This window comes from Protobothrops mucrosquamatus, unplaced genomic scaffold (genome assembly GCF_001527695.2).
Source record: "Protobothrops mucrosquamatus isolate PMUCROS unplaced genomic scaffold, P.Mucros_1.0 scaffold259, whole genome shotgun sequence".
NCBI classification, from domain to species: Eukaryota; Metazoa; Chordata; class Lepidosauria; order Squamata; family Viperidae; genus Protobothrops; species Protobothrops mucrosquamatus.
Genome location: NW_015386606.1, coordinates 261854 through 274783, shown reverse-complemented (window position 1 = coordinate 274783; position 12930 = coordinate 261854). Strand labels below are relative to the sequence as shown.

The following is a 12930-nucleotide window of genomic DNA, read 5'->3' as shown; positions in this document are numbered from 1 at the left end:
ATAAGGTACTTTTCCCCATTCTCTTTTTGTAAATTTGAGAATCCAAGAGGCTTTAATGCCCAACTTAATTTTGTTTTTTGGTTTGTTTGTTTTTTAGAGTTTTACATTTTTAAGACTCAAATGGGACATTAGCATGCTGCAAAACAAAAAACAGCCTCAAGAATAATCTTGATGTCTGGTGGTACTACTGTGGCCTTACATTTTAAAAGGCACTTACCAAAAAGCTGTACAGCCAAGAGAGCTCTTAAAAACAGAGTGCCCCCCCCATCTAGAGTGGGTGATGAGCCTCTTGGGTATTAAATGGCTCTGCTTAAAGCAGTGTTTCTCAACCTTGACAATTTTAAGGCATGTGGACTTCAACTCCCAGAATTCCACAGCCAGCGTTGCTGGCTGTGGAATTCTGGGAGTTGAAGTCCACATGCCTTAAAATTGTCAAGGTTGAGAAACACTGGCTTAAAGACTGAATTCTTTTCCAGACATGTTGTTCTTATATGTTTTTAAAGGCTTTTCATGTTTCCTACAATTGCAATGAGTCTGGTGGCCTTATGTTTTTAATTAAATAAATAGTAAACAGGTGGTTTGTAACTAATTTTGTCCATCATACCAGCCATACATGTCCACAACATGCTCACAACATCCCAAATTTTCACTGTCTTTTACTTTCTGCTTTGACATTTTGTTAGTCCAATAAATAAATAATAAAATTATAGTCCAAAAGGATGGAGATAGTAGAAGTTACACAGTAGTTACAAATGTGTTTTTAGGATTCTGTTAAATTTATAAAGCCCTATCAAGACATGGTTTGCTAGACAAGCAATGGTTTTGCATAATATCTACATCTAATCAAAATCTTTAAATAGAATGAGAAATGTAATTGTTCGCATTCAAATCTGGTTCTGTTATGAGTGTAGTTTGCATTTAAAATTATAAAAGCTGCTGGAATAATAAAATGGTTGAGTGTTCATTTTTTAAAATATAAAATCTACAACTCTGAAGAATCTTAAATGTAGTTATGCATGCAAAATTGCAGTATCATGAAAGAGCTGTTATAATGACATGAGGTTTAATAGTAAAAGCATAATGAAATAAACATAAGAAACCCAGCTAATTCACATGAAAAACACAGTAATCACTGTTCCTTTGGGATAAAAGAATCAGTTCTGCTATTTACAATTTTCATTTAACATTACTGTACTTACTACAATAGTACAATGGCTAAGTTCTGCCTTTTCATTGTACAAAGATTATCTCTTCTATTGGTGAAAATGTCAATTGCTTTTAAGCAGCATCAAGTAAATAATGCAGGATATTTAATTAAAACTACAAAACCCTCTAGTATTTTTTTAAATTATTTGTTCTACGTACAAGCATGATGGATTGCACCCTAAGTCATTTCTATTTGCAGGATAAAATTGAAAAACTACAAATGTTGGTTATAAGAGGCAGAATATTAAGTGGATTATGTTGACTAAATTTAGTGGGCTTATTTAGATACGTTAATGTAAGTATGGACACAGAAGGAATGATGTAAAACTGCAAACATGTGCTTATTTTGAAAAAAAAATCAACAAATTCCGTGTGATTTAGCTTAACATGTTGGCTATGTCAACGCATTAATCCATCAGTCCACTACTGACAAACCTTAGTGGCCATGTTCTCATAATATACAAACCAAATTTAAGTATATAACATGATTTTGGCTTAGACATTCTAGCTTCCAAATCATGCCTTATAGCACATGTTTCATAAATGAGCATGAGCAAGTATTAAAACATGAGAACAAAAGTAAAAGGTCCTATAAATGTGGGATGTAGGTTTCTGCCCTGTCTTCAGCAAAATGTAGAAGAATTAAGTTGGAATAATTACAATCAATCATGTGAAGGTAAGTCTTCTTTAGCATACTAATTTTCTGGTACACTTCTCAAATAGGCAAATGTCATAGTCGGACATTTGCCAATTTGAGAAACCAACATAACTTTTGATCAAGGTGATGGATTTCTAGATCAGGAAGGCTGTTCCAGCATATGGATAAAGTTTCTTGAGCTGAAATTTGGGAAGAGGAAGACTGGATTATTGAAAACATTAAAACAAAACCATTGTTTAAAGCCAGCATGGCTGGCTCAGGAATTCTGGAAGTTGAAATCCACAAGTCACAAAAAAGTCAGTTCCCCAACCCTGGTTTACAGGGTTCTCCAAACTGAGGTAAATGAAGACTGATTTCCAGGGGAGTGTGAAGAACTTTTTAGGTACTTGGTTACAATGAATTCACTTTGCCAAAATTATAGAATTGTTTTCATTGTTCATTTGTGCATTGATTTTTAGGGTGTGTGTGTACATTAAGGGGAGGTTGTTTGCAAAAAGCTTAGGGACACCTGGTTTACAGCAATGTTTGACTTTGGAATTTAACATTCAGGCTAACACAATAAGGTAGACTAAAATCTGATGTATGGTTCCTTGAAAATCTGGGCAAATGAGCAAATAAAGTAGAATGTTTGTAGCTCAGGGTTGAATGAGGGGTCCTAGGTACTCTGAGCTTGGTTGCTTTCTTGTAGATGTTTCATTACCCAAACTAGGAAACATCACCAGTGCTAGTAAGAGCAAACCCCACTCCTTACTAGCACTGATGTTACCTAGTTTGGTTAAAAAACATCTGCAAGAAAACAACCCAAAGCACCAAAGACCCCTCAAATTTATTTAGTAAACAATTTTTGAATCAACTATGGCTGACGTACCAGGCAAATACATTAACATCTGCCGCTGGGAGAGAAACTGCAAAGCAGAAACCCAAAATGCATGCTCAAAATTCTCTGTTACATATGAACCGATGAAGCTTCTTGGATAAGAAGTGAAACGTCTTCCTTAGGAGAAAACAAATCCAGTCCAGTTGCCTTTTGAAAAAGCACGTTTGAGGTACTAGCTCAGTGTTGCTCAACCTTGCCAATTTTAAGGCATGTGGACTTCAACTCCCAGAATTCCACAGCCAGCATTGCTGGCTGTGGAATTCTGGAAGTTGAAGTCCACATGCCTTAAAATTGGCAAGGTTGAGAAACACTGTCCTAGCTGCATAGTACAGTTCAAGTGCTAGGTAGATATGGAAACTGAAGATTTGGAAGAAATGAAAGGTGATAGAATAAAAAGGGATCTTGCCCTAAAATTTATATACCGCATGTGTCTCTGCGTATACTCTTTCCGTTTAACTCGTCTTCTCCATCATTCTTATCTCTCTAGTCCAGGGGTAGGCAACCTTGGCTCTTCTATGATTCATGGACTTCAACTCCCAGAATTCCTGAGCCAGCTAGGCTGGCTCAGGAATTCTGGGAGTTGAAGTCCATGAATCATAGAAGAGCCAAGGTTGCCTACCCCTGCTCTAGTCGCAAAAACTGCTCCCCCCCCCCTTCCAGCTGGCTGCAGAGGGGGAGGAGGAAGGATGGAGCAATCCTAAACCAGGATTTCTTCAAGAGCGAGGAAGCGCTGCGTATCCGATACGCATGCAAAGAATCCAAGTCACGCCTGCTTGGAATAGAGCTTCGCTTCTGGTGATTTAGGGGAACGTCCGTACAATTTGGGGAAATGATGCAAAGAGGCTTTGCTAAGGCCGCCTTCCAAATGGCTGGCTTCTGCTTCTCATTTTTCAATAGGTTGGGGATTTTTTTTTAAAAAAAAAATGACTTTCCAGTCTCATTATACTATGCTGTTCTCGGATAGTTTCTCAGATAAATGCTAATTATGGCCAAACTGCTTAATCTCGGAATAATCGGGTCCAGACATTACTGCAAGTTTCCCCAAGCGAAAAAGGTCTGTCAGTTAGGTTCTTTTAATTCCCCATCACTCACCCACCGATACACGCTCAATTATTGGGAACCGGAAGTTTCCCTGGTCGTGAATTACTCTCCTTCTAAGGAGTGGTTAAAGAGTAAGCATAAGAGACCCAAACACGCATTCTTGGCCCGGGAAGTGTGGTCCGCAAACAAAAGAACTGTCCTCTAAGACTTCCTCATAGCCCGCCGCAAACGCCAATGAGAGTGAAGAGTTTGCTTGCGCTTGCGTAAATGCTGCGCCGCCCTCCATCTCCCAGGCAGTCACGCAGGCGCAGCCTAATGATTGCTAGCAGGTGGAGGAATCGGGTGAACTTTGCGTGGATGTGACACTCGAGACAAGGTTGTGTCTTATCTAGTGTATGCATGTGTCCGTAAAGAGATTGTCTGCCTAAGATTCAGGTGCTTTGGTTGTAGTGCCGGGCAGTAACGATCCTTGTTCCGTGTGAATAATGGAGAACAGCCTTTAGTTGTTTTCTTATGCTTGAGAAGGAAATAAATTTGGCCGAGGTCAAATGTACAATATTAAGGGAACGCTACTTGGACTTTAATGCAGCATTGCTCCTAAGATTGATTTTGGAATGGGTTCTCATATCTAATGTTAAGTTACAATGCGTTTGCTCCTTTGTGGTTTACTATGATATGTGAATGCAGTTACTTGTGGGTTCGCACAGTTGTCTGACATAGTCCACCTATGTAGAAATCTCCCAAATATTTATCTCCAAAATAGAATTAAGCTGTGATGAGTGATGATGGTGAACTGTAGCATTTATTTAAATTAAAATATGAATATCAATTAAAAATATTTTAGGATTCATTCATTCTGCAGTGTTTTCCTTATGCTCTTTAAAGCAGTGTTTCTCAACCTTGACAATTTTAAGGCATGTGGACTTCAACTCCCAGAATTCCACAGCCAGCATTGCTGGCTGTGGAATTCTGGGAGTTGAAGTCCACATGCCTTAAAATTGTCAAGGTTGAGAAACACTGCTTTAAAGGAATGCTCCAATCCTACTTTGTTCCAACTCATTAGAATTGCAGTATTGACATCCAGATTAGAAAAAAAAATGTATGCCAATATATAAATTTGAGTCTCTTTCTAGAACTGCATGTTCAGTTGTAATTTTTTTTTAAAAAAAATGTGTGTATTTAGGTTTAGGCCTATGTAGCTAAATTTCAAGTAATCTAATTTTATGTCTGAAGTTTAGTTATTAAATGTTACACTCTTAATGTATTCTGTAACATAACATTGTTACATGCTTGGTTAGTTGATAAATGTTTACTTACATATTTACATATTATCTTTTCAATATTCATCATAACATTTATTCAAATATATGTTCCATTGTTATTTAGAATATCTTCTAAATAAGTATTTTAGACCACAATATTTTCTGATAGAGAATGCTTTGGGCTTACTGTGCCTTTATATGCAGAGTAATCTTGATTCCTTATAGAAATTTAATTATCAAAAAACAGAGTATCTGAACATTATTTGGTTTTTACATTTCTGTTTCTGAGTTCTTCTAGATCAGGGGTGTCAAACTGCCGGCCTGTGGGCCGGTTTCATCATACTGAAGCCGCACCCACCCCATTGCTGGCAATGCAAAAAGAGTTCCAATACATCACGACACGTCACCTGACGTGGCGAGTTTGACACCCGTGTTCTAGATGTATGACTGCAATCATGTCTTTGATTTCCTAGACAGCATGGTCAACCAGTATTGCTGGCTATGAATCCTGCAGTTTAAAGCCTGTGTATCTGGAAAGCATCAGAGTGTAGTAGACCATTCATAGGAATATGCATGTGGAACATAATCACACTGAACCATAGTGACAAAGTACTGAAAATAGTTAGGACTGGTGAGGTGGCTAATTTTTCAATATAAGATTCAAATGAACAGGTATAAGGACATACAATATTTTTAACAGAAGATGTTGATCATTTTATATGTAGGTAATAATATAGAATTGTCCCAAAGGTGCTTTCTCAAAAGGCAATGGGATTTGGTTTGTCCTTGAAAATAAATAAAAAAGTCAAGTTGTCTTTTAAAAAAGCACCTTTGGAACAACCATGACCTGGATGACTGAGAATCTCCATAGACAAATATAGAATTGTATTAATTTTCTTCTTTCTAAAGCCCTGTTTCAAACAAAATTTCAACTTAAATATTAACATTTTAGAAATCCACATTGTTTGGAAAACCCTCAGGCTGATTTTAAGGATTTCAAATCCAAGGATTGTGTTTTGATGAAAAGAGTAAAAGCAGTTAATGGAGACCTATGCTACAAAGAGACTTCGAGTGTTTGCCTTCTGGTTGAAGTAGAACTGGAGAGACTGAGGCTAAAGCTTACTCTTAATTATGAAAATTCAAATTAATCACTGACTACTTCACAAAGTCGTGATGGTGGTAGAATTAAGGAAAGAAAATGTGAAAAAAATATCTTTTTTTTGTTTTGTTACTAGGCTGTTTAAAAACAGGCTTGCCTGGCTTAAAACAAAATGAATAAAACATCAACGTTGCTGCAGTTTCCTCTCTACCAGCTTCTTAAGAATGTTAGGAAGCCTTCTTGGAAAACTTTCTGCTGGAAATCTAGCAGTGGGTTTACTTTTCCATACGGCCAGCGAGTTAATTCACCACAATCCTTTTGTTCATGGAGGAGGATGTTTTCAAAGGAGTTGAAATCTGGGCTGGGGTGTCCAGCAGCAGCAGAACAGCAAACACCTGAGCTCTCTGACAAGGAGCAAAGACTTCTAAACAAACTGTACACTGGACTGATCCAAGGACACAGGGCCTGTCTGGCAGAAGCCATTACTCTCATAGAGTCAACACATAAGAGGAAAAAGGAAATTGCCCAAGTTCTCCTTCAGAAGGTATTATCCCACCACCGCGAACAAGAACGGTTAAATAAAGGAAAGCCACTAGCCTTTAGAGTGGGTCAGTTTTTTCTTGTTTGTGCAGTTATTGCTATTCTGATTCAAAGTATCCTTATTTGCCTATTGCTATGATAACAGTTTATTTAACGCTAAAGTTTACAAAGTTGATTATTATATGATGTAAGTTTGATACTATTGTATTGCTGAAGTTGTGAAGTTTGCCTCTCAGACGTTGCCTCTAGTAGCTAGGTAGAATGTCATCTCGAGACATACTTTCAAATGCTTCTAAAATTGCTCCCTCTGAACTGCCTTCTTTCTCTGAAAGGAAGTCTGTGTGGGACTGCTTAGCTAACTGCTGATTGGTTTCCTTTAATTCCAGAAAACTTTGTTATCATTTCTATAAAACCTACTTCTACATAATATGTTTCTAGATAGAAAAAAAAATCATGTCAGATTTATTTTGAAAATATGACTCCTTGACTTCAATCCGTGAATTCAGTTTTTATTCGTGGGATGGATTAGCTCTTAGCTTCTGCTTTGCCATCTCTGGTACCCCCTTCCACATGAAAACCTGGCAACAAATTACCAAACAACAACGGAGGGGTGTTACTCTTTATTTTTAAGATATGAAGAAAACTAAGTGAGTTGAGTATCCAGTAATGAAAAATCCAAAATGCTGAAAGGAACAATGAAAGGCCAGCCCCTTCTCCTCTGGTGGCTTTATTGCCTCTCAGCCCTACCTTGCTGAGACAATAATTCACCACAATCCTTTTGTTCATGGAGGAGGATGTTTGACAATAATAACTCCCTTTTTATGACTCTTTAATCCCTATTCAGTGTAGAGTCGGGGGGGGGGGGGAATTGGAAAAAAAAATCCTAGGCTACATAAAGGATGTCAGATATACATAAATTGACAAATTATAAATACATGTGTAACTTTGGAAAAAGCGTTTTGCTTAAAATGTTGGTAGCAAATATGTTGCCTGCATACCTGAAATGTATCAGTCTGCTCATTGTTTTTCTAACCCAATGTGAATTCAAATAGATATTGATGTGTTGCTGCCATTTAGGATTATCTGGCCCTCCTGGTGCTGGTAAATCAACATTCATTGAATGTTTTGGGAAAATGCTGACTGAAAGAAGACACAAAGTATCTGTCCTGGCAGTAGATCCTTCCTCTAGTACTACCGGTGGTGAGTATGTTGGCAAAAGCACTATTTGTCTTTCATTCTTTTTATAATGAATATAGGATTTGTTACAGGCAGTATGTATTTAATGGAGTAATTTTTAATAAAATCAGATAGTTCCATTATTTTTATTGAAAATATAATTATATTTTAAAAGTATATTTTAAAAGCTCAGTTGAAGTGTCTTTCCTGAAGATAGACACAAGATTCTTCAACAGTATTGTACTGGCTACTATTATTAATAAACATTATAAAAGGAATTGCATTAAGTTCTCTTCTGAAATTACATGTTTTTCTGATAAAGTTCATTCAACTATATTAATTAGGATAAGGTAGTGGAAAAATACTTAAAATTTAGTAGATATTTTTTCTGTATTGGTGAAAACATCTTAAATACTTCTTGTCCAAGAACTTTTATCTGCAAGGGATTTCCACAACAAGCTGCAAAAAAGAAAAGAAAAGAAAATGTGTATTGTGACATCAAAAGACAAACTCTACCCTTTTGTACTAGTGTATGACATCATGATGGAAGTACAAAAGAGGTGGAGGTTGCAGCACAGTGTATGTTTTATTATTTTCTCCCTTCACAGATAGCCATATTATAGCTTAGTTGTTTTGGAATAATAAGCCTCTGTAGTTTTGGGCAAAAGCCTATTTTATTTGAATGGCTGGTCTTTATGTAATGCTTAAGGCTCACTCTTGGGTGATAAAACACGAATGCCTGAGTTGTCAAGAGACCTGAATGCTTATATCAGACCATCTCCAACCAGAGGAACATTGGGTGGCGTAACGCGGACTACAAATGAAGCCATTTTGCTGTGTGAAGGAGGAGGTTATGATATTGTTCTTGTCGAAACAGTAGGTAAGTGAAATTCCTTGTCAGTTTTAGCTATCATGCTCTGTAAGTCAAGGTGGGTAACCCATAGGTAGTATGTGTTCCTTCAACCATTTCTGTGGCCACTGTAGTCTTCCAAATTACACCATGAAAAAATCAGCAAATAAAATAGATTTTTTTAAAAATGCTTATTAAAAAAAACATACAATGTTGTTCTTGTTGAGGTTCTACCTTTTTCCCCACCATATGTGCCATATGTCCCACCATAGTTCTCATAGCAAAACTATCATGACATTCTGACACGTTTGTGTGGGTGTGTTTCAACTGGCTTGTAACAGTCTAGTGCTGATTTGAGCTTATAGGGAATGACTGGCCCAGGGTCACCAGCTGGCTTCTGTGCCTTAAGAAGGACTTGAATCTGGATCTCCCCTCTTCTTGTCCAATATCTTAACCACCACAGCATATGGGCTGTCTTGGGGAGGGGGAGGGAGACTAATGTACATGGGATAATTATTAGTAAGGTTAGTTTATCAAGTTTTTCAATGTAATAACTACAGAATAAAAACATAGGCCCTTTTATTTATTTATTTATTTATTATTCGAATTTATATCCCGCCCTTCTCCTTGCGGACTCAGGGCGTAGGCTCAGGAATTCTGGGAGTTGAAGTCCATGAGTCATAAAAGAGCCAAGGTTGCCTACCCCTGCCCTTGACCAATATGCTTGCAGCCCTCAGAAATTGCAAAAATACAAGCGTGGCCAAAAATACTATTTATCTGTGCTGAAGTGGTTGAACAAGGAAGGTGTTGAAGTTTCTTGTGCAATTTAAATCAGCAACTCTATAGTAATATGCTATTAGAAGCAGGCACAAAGTACCAATAGTTTTTCATCAGCCCTCAGGATACTTTTCGGTCAGCATGCGGGTCTCTTCAAGGAGAAAGTCTCCCTATTTGCAATTTAAATGTTTAACCTTAACACTCAACTTCTGTTTTTCCTTCTCAGGAGTAGGTCAGTCAGAGTTTGCAGTTGCTGATATGGTGGATATGTTTGTATTGCTGCTGCCACCAGCAGGAGGTGATGAGTTACAGGTACTGATGTTGCATTTGATGAAAATCTAAGATGAACAACCCCCAGGTTTCCCATGCTGGCTGGGAAATTCTGAGAGTTGAAGTCCACACATTTTAAAATTGCCAAGGTTGAGAAATTCTTGCCTAACCTGTAAGAGCTATTTGGTAATGGCTTATACCAAGCTGGCTTACCAGAAATGATAAGCAAAATATAGCGGTCAGTTTTACCAAGTCTTGCTAGTTTTAAATCAGGAATTTGTCATTTTCACCATTGTGCATTCCCCAGGAGTGTAGAACTTTAAGTGGGCAATTGTTCATTATTTATAATGCTAATAATTTTGTTGGGTTTTTAATTCTATATGCCGTGAAAACAATGCCTTTAATAATAAATGTTTAATTCTTCGTTTTACATAATTTAATTTGAATTACTCAAATATTGCTTGATTCCAGGCGACTCCACGTGGCTCCCAGTGTAATAATAAAATACAGTATAATAGGTAATTAGAAAGAAAGAAAAAACAAGAACAAAAATAAAAAAGGAGTACAGTAGTATGCTTTTAAATACAGTGTTTAGCATATTAAACAGTTCTTAGCAGTTTTCTGTACTTCATATTTTTATTAATATATTTGTTCGGACACTTGCTTAGATAGATAATCTAAAATATTTGAAATAAATATACCATGTGAGGATTAGCAGTACTAATTCTGATTTTTAGAAATGCATCTGAGTTATTTAAGTGCAGAACAAGCTTTATATTCAGTTCTGATACAGTTTTCAAAGGGTAACATTAGTTTTTTCTTTTGAAATCTTGTAAATCAGAATATGCAGTATGTTTTTTATGTATTAGATAAACCATTTCACAATTTGTATTTCCCCTACAGAAGGTAAGACATTAATTAAACTAATTAAAAAGAAATTAATTTCTTTTTAAACTCTATATAAAAATGAAGAGTTCCTTTTAAAAGTATTTTCTGGTTACTAAGTCTCATTTTTATTTTTCAGGGTATTAAACGAGGTATTATTGAGATGGCAGATCTTGTTGTTATAACCAAAGCAGATGGAGACCTCATTGTGCCAGCACGGAGGATTCAAGCAGAATACGTCAGTGCTTTAAAATTGCTTCATAAGCGCTCAAAAGTTTGGAGACCAAAGGTTAGTACATTAAAATAATTTAGAAAATATATAAATAATTACCACAAGTATTTATATTTGTCCTTTGATATACTTATCAAATGTGATGATTTGTATACTGTATATCTCCCCCGAGGAAGTTCATGATAAAACTAAAATAACCCAAATGCTATTTGTCCCATGGGAAATTAATTATTTTACTATTTTATGCTTGAGAGAAGTGTTAAGTTGGGACATACACACCTGCATATAAAGGTTTTTCTCCTGAGAATATAATTTATCTGTATACTTCTAACAGCAACTGTTTTCTCTTAATATAAAAAATTATTTAAACTCTTGGTGTTAATATTTTAGTATATCTAATTACAGTGATGTCTTTTTTTCAAAGTGTCTTAACTGTAATGTTAACTTTTATATTAAACTCTTAAGATTATGCAAAACTATAAAATATGTACATATAAAACTATAAAATAGGCAAGCTTAAAATCAGGAGCAATAACAGACCATTCAAACAAAGGAACATGTCAGTTTCTAAAAAGTCAGATTAAATAAGGCATGGGAACAAACAATATGAACTTCAAGGATTTTATTAATTTATATTGCAGTTCTAGATATACTTATTAAAATGAATCTCAAACATATTTATTTATTAGATTTTCATCTAACCTTTGTTACTTTATAAGTAACAAGGCAGCAAACATAATATTCCACCTATATAGTGGGCTAAAGCCAAAAGAGGATAAGTATATAAAATTGCAGTTATATGACAGTAATTGTATAACCCAAGTGGGGCTTACCTTGAAAAATCAACATCTTGAGTTAAACCTGGACATAAATGGATAAACTATGTACAGATACCAGAATATGTATCAGTTATTCTATTAACATTACATATTTTAGATATTTCTAATTCAGTGTGTCCTATTTTGACTAGCACTGATGATGTTACCTAGTTTGGGTAATGAAACGTCTGCAAGAAAACAAGCAAGCTCAGAGAGCACTGAGGACTCCCTATGTTAATCCTGAGCTATAGACATTCCCATTTGTTAGTGTTCTGAAATGGCTTCTTTAAACACCTCCAAACTGCTCAGAACAGCCCACTTTAAATTTAAAATAATGGACTGAATTCCAAACTCAGAACAAATTTTTCAGTTCCACAATTTAATTCTAATTTTTTTGTACAGCCCTGATATTTAGTATGAATTGTTCTTTGGTTAGCATTGCACTCTGTGGCCAAGTCAAATTTTTAATAAATAATTGCCCCTTCATAGCATTAATTTGGATCAGGAAAATTCTCTCCACATCATCTCCAAAGGTGATGACATTGCTTGGTAAGTAGAGTTATCTTCTCAATCTTAATAGGTAATGCGCATCTCTGCCAAAACTGGAGAAGGCATTTCGGATGTATGGGATAAGATGACAGAATTCCAAGAGCTCATGCTTACAAGTGGTGAGTTGCTTGCCAAACGCAGGAGGCAGCAAAAAGTGTGGATGTGGAATGTAATCCAAGAAAGCATGCTGGACCATTTCCGCCATCACTCAGAAGTGAAGGATCAAATTCCTCTCCTAGAAGACAAGGTTGTTGATGGGATCCTATCTCCTGGGCTAGCTGCAGACCTACTGCTCAGGGCTTTTAAAGAGAAATCCTGATTCTTTTCTGTATATGACATGATGATATGAAATGATAAATGTATAGCATTTTTAAAAAAAATTCTGAACCATGAACTTCTTTATTATCAAATTTGTACCTGTACATTTCCAGCAATGCCTGCCTTGATTTGCAACAATAATTAACAATAAAAACTTATACCACAATATTAAAACGACCATTCTTGCCTGATATAAAGCAGCCCAGAGAAAGGAAATGCCAGGTTATAAAAATAAGCTTTCAAATTGCCATGGAAGTGTGCAGAATGGCAAAGGCCATTAATCAGAGAGAGAATTTGATAGCATTGCAGCTCCCACAGATTAGGTCTTGGACCCAGCTGATTTCCTGACCATCACCCCATAGACCTTAGTTG

The 12930-nt window shown here is 36.2% G+C and overlaps 1 protein-coding gene across 1 annotated transcript; it reads left to right on the top strand.

The window, feature by feature from the left end:
- Window positions 1-6315: 6315 nt before the first annotated feature.
- On the top strand, window positions 6316-12706 carry MMAA (metabolism of cobalamin associated A). The gene is made up of 6 exons (XM_015814508.1): window positions 6316-6751; window positions 7761-7883; window positions 8569-8739; window positions 9713-9798; window positions 10781-10930; window positions 12272-12706. Exons 1-6 carry the CDS (start codon window positions 6316-6318, stop codon window positions 12557-12559), a joined length of 1254 nt encoding a protein of 417 aa, XP_015669994.1. The 3' UTR covers window positions 12560-12706.
- Window positions 12707-12930: the final 224 nt, after the last annotated feature.

What these genes read in the sequence shown, in the direction of transcription:
- MMAA (XM_015814508.1), top strand. Translation starts at nt 6,316, where the DNA reads ATGAATAAAACATCAACGTTGCTGCAGTTTCCTCTCTACCAGCTTCTT. An exon ending in TTCCTCTAGTACTACCGGTG is followed by an intron (nt 7,884 to 8,568) that starts GTGAGTATGTTG and finishes GTAATGCTTAAG; the next exon opens with GCTCACTCTTGGGTGATAAA. An exon ending in TGTTCTTGTCGAAACAGTAG is followed by an intron (nt 8,740 to 9,712) that starts GTAAGTGAAATT and finishes TTTCCTTCTCAG; the next exon opens with GAGTAGGTCAGTCAGAGTTT.